We start from the raw sequence: 13,510 nt of genomic DNA, 5'->3' as shown, positions 1-13,510 counted from the left end.
GTCATAAAGTGAACGGTGCCTTGTCCTCTAACCAATCTGTATTGCAAAAGGGGGTTGCGCAAATGTCTGCCGCCTGTTTTTAATACCATAATGCCCCGGGGAAACAGAAAATGGGTGTATATTTCTTTTGCACACTTGGGGCATTGTATGCAATATGGCCCATGGGGTCATTTTATATATAGGGCACCATCACCCTGTTTTCGCTGTATTTATTTATTTTATTTAAAAAGTTTTATACAGCGCTTGCTAGACCCGGAGGTATCAGAGCGCTTTACAATAGGATCAACGAGTTACAGGTTACATACTTACATCAATTAAATCAAAGAATCATGGAGGGATGGGGATGGAAGGAAACACAATGGGGAAACTAGGAAAACCATGTCAGATGACCGGCACGGTAGGTGACTGCTGAGTGGGTGATACCAGGGCCAGACTGCTCTATAGCTGCATATGACCGCTCCACCGGGCATTGGCCAGGGATGCTCGTGCTCCTAGGTAAGTATGAACAGTTTTGTTATCCGCCTAGGGGGCATCGTCAAAGGTCCATCGAAAGTTCCACCTGGCATGGGCCCTGTTGAACTGGCTCCATGGTGTGTACAATGATTAAAGGTTTCAGTCCGGGGGTCACGGATGCAGAGTTTGGATGCGAGCAGAGTTGAGGTAAGGAATGGTTCACCGGGTCAAAGACAATGTGGCAGTTAGTATTGCAGGGGCACATTAGCCCTTCTTAGTTTTCCACACACGTATCATACATGTGTAAAACAAAATAACGCTCCAGTTAAGGCATCACTCTATGCAATAACTTGCCTATTAACCAGAATTAAGTGAAAAGGGCATATCTCAAAATCACTTCATTTGGCGGAACCTCAATGGGGGAAAAACACATAAAATGAGAACACCAGACAACGTCCTCGAGTTGGTGATATAGCACACTGTTAACAGGATACACTGGGCTAAAATGGGGAAAGTGCGCTCACTTATATACAGTGCACTGCTCCAGAACCACACAAAAAGTTGCATTTGTCCTGAGGGTAGCTCATTAGTGAAAGACCGAGTGGCTGTTTGAAGCAACTGCTCTGTCATTAACAATACAGTCGGCACGTGGTCTGCAATGAAAAGGAAAAATGTTATGTTCGAGGCATATGAGCTGCAGATTGTACACTTAGCATTAGATTGCCACCTGGTGTTGGGCTTGGATGATTGCATGTTGTCGTCTTGGAAGAAGTCTTTGTAGTCACGAGATAGGTGACTCCTTCCTTGGACGATAGTGCGCATGGGCATCGGCTCCATCCGTAGATTGTTTTTTTCCGCCACTGGGTTCGGATGAAAGTTTGCCGCTCCTGCTAGAAATAGACTTTTCAAGCATTTCGAAGCGCAAAAAACTTCATAAAAACTTACCAAACTACTTTCGACATTGACTAACATCGTTTCGACTCCATCAGCTCGATTCCGGTCGTCGACGCGGGCCGTTGGGCATATCCACGCCATGAGGCCTACACCTCATGGAAAAGACGCCGTTCAAGAAATGCCCCAGGTGTGGAGCAAAGTTTCCACACAGTGACCACCACGAGGTCTGCAATCTGTGCTTATCGCCAGAACACGACGAATCCAGCTGTACAGCCTGCGTGTCCTTTCGATCCAAGAAAACCATCAGAGATCAGAGGGCCCGTCGACACGACATGCAGAGATCAGCTCCGGAACCGGTGGTTATCTTCGACGAAGAGGTTCCGCTCGTTCCCGAAGAAGATTCCGATGATCTCCAGATCGTATCAGAGGCAGACTACTCAGATGACTCCATACCATCGGGTCAGCGTGTGAGTACTACTGCCCCTGCACCACACACATCACCCAGATTGAAGGCAAAGGTCAACATTCCGCCTCCGGGGCCCAGTCAAGACCGAAAAACCACTTCGACAGCCCCGCCATCGAACCCCGCTAAGAAGAAACTAAGCCTTCCGGTACCTTGGTACCGAGCAAGCCGCACGTGCCGATTCCACCAGCTCCCTCTGCACTGAAATAAGTCTCTGCTCCGAAACCGTCTACGTCTAAAGACAAGGGTACGAAGCCAGCTTCCGACGCCTCGAAGCAGATGAGACCAGCTTCGACTCCGAAGACATCGTCTTCGGTGCCGAAACAGACAGCCTGATTCTGGTGCGCCCAAGCCACCGAAACAGCCTACGACACCAAAAACAACACCTTTGGTGCCGAAAACGACGCCAAAGGACACTGTAACAACTCGTAAGGCCAAAGACAAGCAACAACCTAGTCTAGTACCGAAAAAATCGGCGCCGACAAAGGTTCCACAAGAAGAACTCTTCCAGCCAGATCCTCTGCAAAAGAAGATCTACATTGACCCAAAGACAGGTCAGGTGTTCACTACACCACACAAGAAGAGGAAGGCAGATGAAACATCCACACCTGTGGTTCCTGCCAAGAAGGACTCTGCCACATCCCCTATGCACCCTTCTTCACCTAGACTTCCTTATCCTTCATCTCCTGCTCCTCTTAACAATTCACCACAGATATCTCCTTCACATTCCCCTCTTTTATCTCCACACTCACCTCAAAATGATGAGTATAATTTAGGAACTGGGATAGACACAGATGAGCCTTTCCCATACCCTACAGATGATACAGACTGGGAGTACCCAAACCCCCAGGATATACCAGATATTCCTGAAGCACAGTCCTACCCATCAAAACCTTCTCCCCCAGAAGTTAACATTGGCTTTGGGCACCTATTGAACAGAGCAGCCATTTACCATGGGGTCACTATGCATTCTGACGAGGCAGAGGAAGATTTTCTATTAGACACATTTGAACAATCGCACAGGTCTGTTCAAATTCTTCCTATGCTCAAAGGGGTCATCAAACATGCTCCAGAAATTTTTAAAGACCCTGTACGTACTAGAATTTTAAACCCTAGAATAGAGAAAAAATATAGGCCTGCACCTGCAGATCCAGCCTACATTAAAGGACAACTACCATTAGATTCACTAGTTGTGTCAAATGCTAGGAAGAGGGCAAACTCACAAACGTCAGGTGAGGCACCCCCACCTGACAAAGAATCCAAAGTCCTAGATGCCTCAGGCAAAAGAATAGCTGCGCAAGCTACCAACATATGGCATATAGCTAATACACAAACCCTCCTTTCACGATATGATAGGGCTCACTATGATCAGTTAGAGAAACTGCTAGAATACCTACCTGACCAATATAAGGCACAGGCAACTGATCTTGTACAAGAAGGCAAGCTTATTTCTAATGCCTCAATCAAGTGCGCACTAGATGTAGCAGATACTGCATCTAGAGCTGTTAATACTAGTGTCATACTTAGAAGACATGCGTGGCTACGCATTTCAGGGTTTAAACAGGAAGTGCAAACTACCATTTTAAATCAACCTTTTAATCAAAACCAATTGTTTGGTCCAGAAGTAGACACAGCACGTGAAAAAAATGAAGAAGGATATAGGCACTGCCAAATCTATTGGAGCTTTACAGTCCACACAAACTAGGGGTTCCTTTCGTTGCTCCTCCTATAGAGGGGCTCCAAACTAACAGGTGCAGACAATGCAACATCCTTCAAATCTAACACACAAACATCCTCTAACAAGGGATATTTTAGAGGAGGATATAGAGGCAAGACCAACAAAGGAAGAGGTCGGGGTAACAACAGTAATTGAACCTCTTCCGCCACAAAACAGTGACTTCCCTCTGCTCCGCCAACAGCATTCCAGTCCTGTGGGGGGCGGATTAAAGCAAATCCTGCCTGTCTGGAACTCCATCACAACAGACAGGTGGGTACGACAGATTATCCAATATGGCTACTGCCTAGAACTTACAGCAACACCTCCACACATACCACCCAGGCAGCGTCCAATGTCTACAGAACACCTTACTCTGCTCAAACAGGAAGTTCTGTCACTTCTACAAAAGGACTCAATACAAATAGTTCCTTTACAACAGCAAGGAACAGGGGTTACTCGCTATATTTTCTAATACCCATGAAGGACTGGACACTAAGACCAATTCTCGACCTCGGGCCCCTCAATCATTACATACAATCAGATCATTTTCATATGATCACTTTACAACAAGTGCTCCCACTGCTGCAACAAGGCGATTTCCTTACAACACTAGACTTGAAGGACGCCTACTTCCACATTCCGATACATCCTGCTCACAGGAAGTATCAATGCTTTGTGCTGGAAGGACAACATTATCAATTCAAAGTCCTTCCATTCGGAGTGACAACGGCACCACGAGTATTCACAAAGTGCCTAGCAGTAGTAGCAGCACATCTCAGGAGACAACAAATGCATGTCTTTCCTTACCTAGACCATTGGCTCATAAAAGCCAAGTCATTCAATCAGTGTGTCCAACACGCACATCAGACAATTCAAACGTTGCACGAATTAGGGTTCACAATAAACTACACCAAGTCGCACCTGCAACCCTCTCATATACATCAGTATCTAGGGGCTACAATAAACACGTCTACAGCTCTAGCGTATCCCAGTCCAGCAAGGATACAGAGCATTCGAGCCTTAGTCGCACTTTTTCAACAGCAACAATCTCTGCAAGCCAGGGTGTTCATGAGACTAATAGGCATGATGGCATCTTGCATCTTCATAGTACCATATGCAAGACTGCAAATGCGTCTGTTACAGGAATGTCTAGCACAACAGTGGAACCAGGCTCAAGGTCAACTAACAGACCTGGTGTTGGTAGACAACCAAATTGATCCCCTGGATGCTTCCATCCAAAATATCATGTTACCTTTTACATTTACAAAGGTGTAACTTGGCATATTCATCCATAAGCCTGCACCTTGCAGCAATTGTAGCATACTTACAAAGTAGACATCATCTGTCTCTTTTCAGAGTACCTGCAATTAAAGCATTTATGGAAGGATTAAAAAGAATTATACCACCTAGGTTGCCACCTTCTCCAGTATAAATGGAACCTAAATGTTGTTCTTACAAGGCTCATGGGGCCCCCTTTTGAGCCTTTATATAAATGTGAACTGCCATTCCTGACGTGGAAAACCGCTTTCCTTATTGCGATCACCTCTTAGAGTAAGTGAAATACAAGCATTTACTATACAAGAACCAGTTTTACAACTACATCGTAACAAAGTGGTTGTAAGAACTAATCCAAAATTCCTTCAAAAGTAATAACTCCTTTTCATTTAAACCAATCTGTAGAATTACCTGTGTTTTTCCAAAACCCAGAGTCTGTGGCAGAAAGGGCTCTACACACATTAGATGTTGAGAGCTCTTCTCTAATATATAGATAGGACTAAGCCTGAAAAACAAAACTGTATTGTCTTTCTCTCCACCTCATAAAGGCAACCCCATCTCTAAAGGTGGCATTGCAAGGTGGATTGTAAAATGCATACAAATATGCTACCAAAAAGCAAAACGTACATTAACAGTTCCTCCTAGAGCGCACTCAACACGCAAACTAGGAGCCTCTATGGCTTTCTTAGGAAACATTCCCCTAGATGACATATGCAAGGCATCAACATGGTCTACAACACACACCTTCACTAAACACTATTGTGTTGATGTGCAAGCTAAGCAGCAAGCTGCAGTAGGCCAAGCTGTCCTTAAAACTCTTTCAAACTACTGCAACAGATACAGGTGATCACCGCTAGGGGAGACACTGCTGCACAATCGATGCTAAGTGTACAATCTGCAGCTCATATGCCTCGAACGGAAAATGCTACTTACCAGTATGCATATGTTCTTGGCATGTAGAGCTGCAGAGTTGTTCACCCCTCCCGCACCCCGGGACCTGTATCTGTTCCAGTTTCATCTTACTTAGATGCACACGCATGGACATCTTTTTTTCTTCACTTCTACTAACTCCATCATTTCCCATCATGGCGAAAAACAATCTAAGGATGGAGCTGATACCCATGCGCACTATCGTCCAAGGGAGGAGTCACCTATCTCGTGACTACAAAGACTTCTTCCAAGACGACGAGAACATGCAATCTTCCTAGCCCAACACCAGGTGGCGATCTAATGCTAAGTGTACAACTCTGCAGCTCTACATGCCAAGAACAGATTCATACTGGTAAGTAGCATTTTCCTTCACCCCCCCCCCCCCCCTCTGCAGGCAGGTGCAATGAGTGACTGCACTTGTGGCAGGGGAAGGTCTGTTTTTTTTTTCTACCTTTCTCCCCCCTTGCAAGGGTCACCATGACCCGGCACAACCTCTTTCTTTGCCTGTTTGCTTTTGTGCCTGTGTCCATAGTATGGTGCTGGCATAGAGTCAAAGTATTCCCTTGATTTGCAAGGGTGGGGCCATACCCCCATGCAAATGAGAAAACAAGGAAATAAATGCCCTTTAGGATAGCTGCATGTGCCCCAGCGCTAATGTGCTTAAACAAGTGTCTGCAATTCATGTAATACTGAACCCTATGTTGAAAGTTACCTCTCTGAGGTTGGGCTGTTGTTTCAAAATGGCTGAGAGAACAAACGTAGTTGAGGCAGATGTCTTATTTCCAGCCTTTTCTTGTCACTGCTGACCAGATATTCACTAGAGTGGTGTCTACTGTCTCACTGTTTCCAATCAATCTGTTCGCTCCCTCCAGTTAGTGAGCTTTTCTTGAGTAGCTTGGTCCAGTGCACACTACAGTATTGTCGTGTTTGGTGCTACAACCAGTTACCTGAGTGGTTTTTGCTCATCTGCCTCTTTGATCATGCTTCTTTCCTCTGTAAATGTTAACCTAACAATAGGACGGAGGAACCATGTTGAAGGGTAGTGCTTTTTTTCTGGTTATGGATGATGGTTATATAAACTTGATTTATAGCTTAATGCTGATGAATATTTAACTTTCCTTTCGAGTTAATACATGTATTATGGTTGTTTTACAGAGAAGATGTTGCTCCACCAAAAAGTCGCACTTCAACTGCACGGAGTTTCATTGGCAGCAATCACTCCTCACTTGGGTCTCTGTCTCCTTCCAACATGGATGGCTATGCCAAGGCACAGTATAGCCACATACCGACAGAAGAGTTTGAACGCCCACCGAGTAGTGCACCAAACTTCTCAACATCAAAGGTATCTGCTCCTAATTTAAGTAGAATGGGAGCTATTCCAGTTATGATTCCAGCACAAAGCAAAGACGGGTCAATAGTTTAGGTCTGTTTATTTTGTTAATTTGTTCTTTTTCTATTTTGTATTCTTCTGCTATCAAAGTAACAACATGACCCAAACAGTTCTTATAGGTCACAAAGTTTTTATATAGGTTTGCTGACCACTATAAAAAAAAATCTGAAAAACTAGTTATGACTTGGATCGTTTTATCAGAAACCTCAGGAAGAACTGTCAAAAATACATTTTGGGCAGACATTGAAGTTGTTGATGCTGAATATCCCCCTCAACTCCAGACATTTTAATTATTGGCAAATATGCACAGACTGTGATGTCAACCTACTATATTTTAGTTAAGAGGCAGATCTTGCTGTGTGTGGAATGTTATTTTGGAAAGGAAAAAAACACCTGTATGCTTGCTTCTATAAACACCCTTATCAAATTTGTTGGATTCTAATTTATATTGTACTGCTAATTGCAGGCCATTCACATTTGTAACTTGTGAAAATAAAGCAAAATGAGTGATATTGAGGGAAAACCAACTCTTTCTTCAAAAGTGGTTTAACACCCCTCTTTTAGTCCATATATGCACCCTTCGTGCCCTCAGTATGCATAATCCTCTGCTTTTTTGTAAGCCTATCTGTGTATCACATAACTTGATTTTTTTGTTCCTTTGATTAACACCATGAACTTTACCCGAGATTCTCACTTCACTTTTTTCACTTTGCAGTTTTATTTTTGTTTACGTTTTCCTCGTCCGCTCTCAGTTAGTGCTGTTTAAAGTACAATACAGGCTTTGATGAGTAAAATTTCCCAGGAGATACATTCATCCTGCTTACTTTGGTGGCTCCTGCCAACTCTTTGCATTATGAAGTTGATGATGTAGTCACTGGATTCTCGTTTGTGGGCAGTGTATACTTTTCTCATGTACCACAGATGGTTGTTGAGTAACAGGTATTGTGTACAAGGCTCAATGGGCATAGACTGCTTTTACGACTGGTCTGTCCCGAATATTGTAATTTGTCCTAATTACTTTTCAAAGTGCCCTTACCTGTAATTGTGGATGCAGTCTTGCTGAGGTATTAAGTTAGAAACACTGCTGTAAGCCTTCCACCAATGCTCAGTGACTGATTTCATTTTTCTGATGCAAAGTTGATCGTGACTAAAATGTTTTACTACTTTGGAAGCGCCAGGAGCCGCAGTACAGCACTCAGTCTTTGGAAAAATGTAAACCCTTTTAATTTATTTTACATATATTTTGCCCTCTAGTCTAAAATATTTCACTTCAAAGAACACTCTTTTTAGTTTAAAGTACATAACGTTATCTCTAGTTATGTTACACAATCTTTCATCTTGACGGTACATTTATCTACCACCTTTTGCTGATGGAAAGTACTCCAAACTTCCTCAGTGACTTCATTTTACTTTCAAAGAATCTTGAGTATTTGTTAATTAATGGCTCGGTTGAAGAACTAAACTACTTTTCATGGGCAAACTTTCCTCTTCTACACAAACTTATTTCAGATCTAAAGCAGCGCTTTTGGATCTTTATAGATTTCTCTGTATAGGAAATCTTTGTTATTACATGCGAGTTTGGGTAGAGCATGTAAGCATTTCTATCTCCCGTTGTGAAGGTTTAGAGTACTGATAGTTTTGGGCATGTTGCTGATCCCTGAGTTCGACTTACATTGTTACTACCTCCCAGAACCTCACCAGCCTGGACCATTTAGTTTCTCTGGTATTAAGTAAAAGGCTTATTTAAATGTTAACATGCATAACATTCCAGAGTCTGTTGAATGTACTCTTATGGTTGGAAAACGTTACAAAATGGATTAGCTAGCCTCAGAATAAAGTGAGTGGTGTCAGACTTGATGAGTTGCTTCTTTGTACAGACCCCACTTCGTCCTTATTATATATATATATATGCATACATGCTCCTCACTCAGCTAAACAGTCCCATTGTGATTGTATGCAATTCTTTACCTAGGTATACTGAAGTTGCATAACACTTTGAGCCTTCATTTGGCTAGTGGACCAAAACCATTCAAAATGGTGTTCTTCGATTTCTAGCACCATATTTTTTTCCAGTTTGTTGCATCTTGCCCGGCAGTTCTGCTTTCGAAACTCTGGTTGATATAGTTGGTTACAAACATATTCTAAGCATTTTAAAAATACAAATGCGAGTAACATGCCAGTATTGAATTGGGTTATGATTTTGAACTTCCAAATGTTTGATTTCAGTCCTACGAGCGATTTGAAGTTATCTGCTTCTGTTATGCTCTCCTGAAGAAGCAGGTTTTCACGTTTGTTCTAGATCTTGTAAATTTAGCAATGTTCCTATTCTGTTCATATTTGTCTTGTATATTTCTATTTTTCTTTTAAAGTTAAGCCACTATAGGGAATAAGTGGTTTTTATGTCAATTCAGATGTTTGAATATAGCATACTGTCGAAAGGAGACTCCTTGATCGAATTCCAAATGGCTAAATGTCACCAGCATCCAGTTAATAACAAAATGTGTTCCTTGCTTTTAGGGAAGAATCGATTGACGTAATTTGTCTGATGCTTGTGAGCTTTTCCATATTTTGGTATTATGTAGAAAGGGCATAGAAAAGTGATAAACTATAATGGTTTATTTTCTGATTATCCTGTAAAGGTACATTTGTGAATGTCAATAATCATTTGATAGCCACACTTCCAGAAGATCGATCAAGGTAGGCTTTATAATCTTATCCAGCAGATAAAAAATTCTTAAGGTTTCTTGGTGCCTTTTGGTGCTCCTTGTTGTTTATCTCAATGAGGTGTGAACATTTTACGTAGATTCTCTTTGTCTTAAGTTTTTTACTTGTTTTAATAGTACTGGATAATGTTAGGCCACTCTTAGATTTTGCACAGACGCTGGGTATTATCGTTGGATTAGTAGGCAAGCTATATTATATGTAGTCTGTTTAATGGTAGCTCATGCACTGGATGAAGAAGTAATGCAGCTCTTTTACTTAAAATAATGATTACCAGTATTGAGTAGATATTAGTTTCAAGCTTCTTAAAGTGTTTTATCTTTTTTTTTCCTGACATTCCATTTGCTTTTGGAAATCACAAACCTAGCAAATGACTGCTCTGCGTGCCGCATTTGTTGAGTGCCTCCAAATGATTAGAACATTGGTCCTGTGTACGAAACAATTGTACACACATTTCCTTCTGTAACATAAATTCATATGCCCATCGCTTTATTTTGTTTGGTATTTTTTTGTGCCTTTGCAGTAAAACTTGTCAGTTTGTCTACCTTTGAAATGTGCTCAGCCCATTGTTATTTATATGACACATTTACTGCATATTCTTTATTTGTGTACTTTTTAAAACCTGTTTTTCTTGGGGTTTGAACCACACTTTGGCATTAACTAGTATTCTTTGATAATGTCATAACCTGCTGGAGTGCATTTAAAATGGTCTCTTCTGCTTGGCCACCTTTCTGTTACAAACCTAAACGTTCTATTTGGCTACTGCAGTATTTACTTGTTGGGGAAAGTCACAGTTTTAATGGTATAGAAAAAACAGTGCCATTGGCAGAGTTAGATGACATTTCAGTCGCCTTATACAGCGACAGTTCCGCTTGCTGACTTACTCGTGGCAATTGCCTCCAACCTAAATTGTAAATTCAGAGACCGATCATTTAAGGGCTTGCTCCAGTGCTTCCGCTTCAGAAAACAAGTTAATGTTTGAGTGTGGTTTGCTTCTAACTTGTCAAAATTGATGTACTTGTCCTTTTTATTAATCAATGAGCTTGACATTTGAACTTTCTATTAAAATCTCTTGATGTAAGCAGGGAGTCATATTTTGATCAATGGTGAGTCCTGCTTTATATTAATTACGAGAAAAATATATTTTTGTTAAAAATCTTGAATTTGGCTACTTGGGAAGAAGAGACCAAGTGTAGTAATTTCTCGTTTTCTGGACAGTGGTGCCACAATTCACTTTTCTTAAAATAACTAGAATCCTAATACTGCATAAGTTAGTGTCAAGCTCCTTTGCTGTGGATTATTTTAACTATATGGTCTCTGATCTAAGATCTAAATCTGTGTATATACAAACAATGAGTCATGCGCTTGTTTCTTTGTTCATGTATTTTCTAAATATTTTTCCCTTATCTGTAGCGTTCTATTGTTGAATAAAATTGAAAATGATAGTTTTGGTATATTGATTACGAGTTGCAAAGCAGCTCTGTTTTTGCTTCCTATGTACCAAAAACAGGAAAATACATTCCTGCGGTTGTAATATGTTGTGACGCTCTATTTTGTGATTGAGACCAAATTTAGTTTTGGAGGGATTGAGAACTCAGCCTGTTTCTGTAACAAAACAAAGTGCATCCTCGTTTTTAAAAACCAGGTGCTTGTTTTTCAAATCCACTTGAGTAATTACGTAAAAAAGGAAACTTTCAGTGCTAAATTTGATTGCATCACCTGTGTAAAATTGGTGAAAGAAATATTTTTTCAAATGCGTGAACTATTTTAGAGTTTTTAGAATGCTGCTGGAAAACTTTGTTTTTTTTAAAAAACTTTCTGTACTTTTGAATAAAATAATTTAATTTCTTTCTTTGGCCTTTATTTATTGGTTTGGTGTGTCTTTATTCGTCTCCATGTTTTTTTCTGGCACTAACCGCGCTTTATACCTTTGGCTTACTTTTACTTTACTATCTTTTCACAACTAAATGCTACAGGTCTGTTGGTAATGAGAACTGAAATCCTTCCTGCTAAATCATTAACATACTTTTTTTAAATTGGATTCACCTCATTTAAATTTTATTGCGACTGCTGCCCTGTGAGTAGTTAGGTGCTTCCCAAATACCTACTTTGCTTACTGAACTTAAGTGTTCGTTGTTTTGATACAGGTGACTTTTGTGCAGCTGTTTATAACATAAACATTATGCTTTCCTAGCCTTTTCTGATTCTGCTTTCTTTCTTTTTGAAAGCTGTTAAATAATCTAGACCTAATCAAAATCCTAGATCATGCCCACCATACTAAGCACTGATGTGTTTTCTGCTAATCAACTGATTTAAAGTGAGCATTTTTACATGTGACTTACAACTATAAATGTATGCATGTATTTCAACGTATAGATATGTTTGTGGCCCAGTGAGTGCTTTATAATGCATTTCTCGTCTGAGGCCTACTTGAAAAATGTCTGATTTTTATTCGATACGGACTAGAACATTTGGGTACACCCTTATTTAAAAAATCTTTGGGGTGGGGTGCACAATGCAACACCAGAAGTTGTTGCTTTCTTTCTCTGCACACTCACAAACAGGATTTTCTCATCAGTTTGTTTAGCACTTGGCAGATAAAAGTGAGCAACGTTTTGTTTCATTGTTTCACACAGGCACAATTATTTTGAGAGATAGCGTCCATATGGCCTTATGGGTGAAGCCTTTATCTTTACCTTTTTTTTTGAGTGGCTCTCAGCAGGTAAAGGGGGAAGCATAGAAAAGATTTGTCCGCTTAGTATGCTCAAAGTCCTTGTTTGGTATTGCTTTATAAGAGAACTCTAAGCACTTCCGAAAAAAGTCTTTTTTTTTTTTTTTTTTTAATCCTTTCTGGGGAAGGGGGGGCGAATAATACCAGGTTGCAGACCTGGTGCTCTACGTCATTCACAGAAAAGTCGGATAATCTAAATTTGTGCCATATAAAGTTGCAGTCTGCCTCACACCTTCTTTCCCGATATGCTTAAATACATACTTTTCCAGGAACCATAGTATTCTTAGCATGGGTTGACTGCAGATACACATGCTATGCACACTCTTGCCATCAATTTTTGGGTTCAGACTTTGCAAGTTAATCTCGAGGAAGTGTTTTTACTGCTGGTGTGACACTGAGTCTCTACCTCCTTGAGGTAATGCGCATGTCCAACGGTTCCTTTGTAAGGCTGATTTTTTTTTTTGCTGCAGATGGATTGCGTCAGAGCACAGTGCAGCTTCGGTGACTTTGCAGCCTGTGGAAGCCTGATGGCTTGTATGAGCTTCTACTCATAAAAAAGCAACTTCCAAAAGTCACTGTGGGTCCGAGTTTTATTCCAGACACCACATGATTTTACTGTGGACTAAAAAATAAAGGTAGCTCTCATCCAGGACCCATCGAGAATGTTTGGCTCCCGGTAATGAAGGGTAAAAAAGACTATTTTCCATAAATGCCCTAAGTATAGGGCAAAAGATGCGATTTTCAGACACACACGTCGCCTGCAATCGCTGCATGTTGCTAGAGCACAAGTAACGGGACTGCGCAGCCTGCACTCAGTTAAAAACTAAAGACCCTTCACAACAGACAAGACTGCTGGCTAGCCCATAATATGGAGATGGCAGCGGAAGCAGAATTCTTGCCAGAAGAGAAACAACATTGAAACCATTGGGGACTAAG

General features: G+C 41.1%; 1 protein-coding gene across 2 annotated transcripts in view; it reads left to right on the top strand.

The window, feature by feature from the left end:
- Nucleotides 1-13,510, top strand: part of CXADR (CXADR cell adhesion molecule) — a 193,669-nt gene that overhangs the window by 139,324 nt on the left and 40,835 nt on the right. Inside the window, exon 7 of one of the 2 annotated variants that reach the window (XM_086934048.1) lies at nucleotides 6,888-7,074. In XM_086934048.1, the coding sequence (XP_086790174.1) occupies nucleotides 6,888-7,074 (187 nt within the window). Of the gene's footprint in view, nucleotides 1-6,887; nucleotides 11,707-13,510 lie in introns of those variants that run through there. The other variant, XM_086934046.1, reaches the window with a different exon arrangement.

The sequence above is a fragment of the Lissotriton vulgaris genome, chromosome 8, assembly GCF_964263255.1.
Source record: "Lissotriton vulgaris chromosome 8, aLisVul1.2, whole genome shotgun sequence".
NCBI lineage: Eukaryota > Metazoa > Chordata > Amphibia > Caudata > Salamandridae > Lissotriton > Lissotriton vulgaris.
This window is presented reverse-complemented; position numbering and strand designations above follow the sequence as displayed.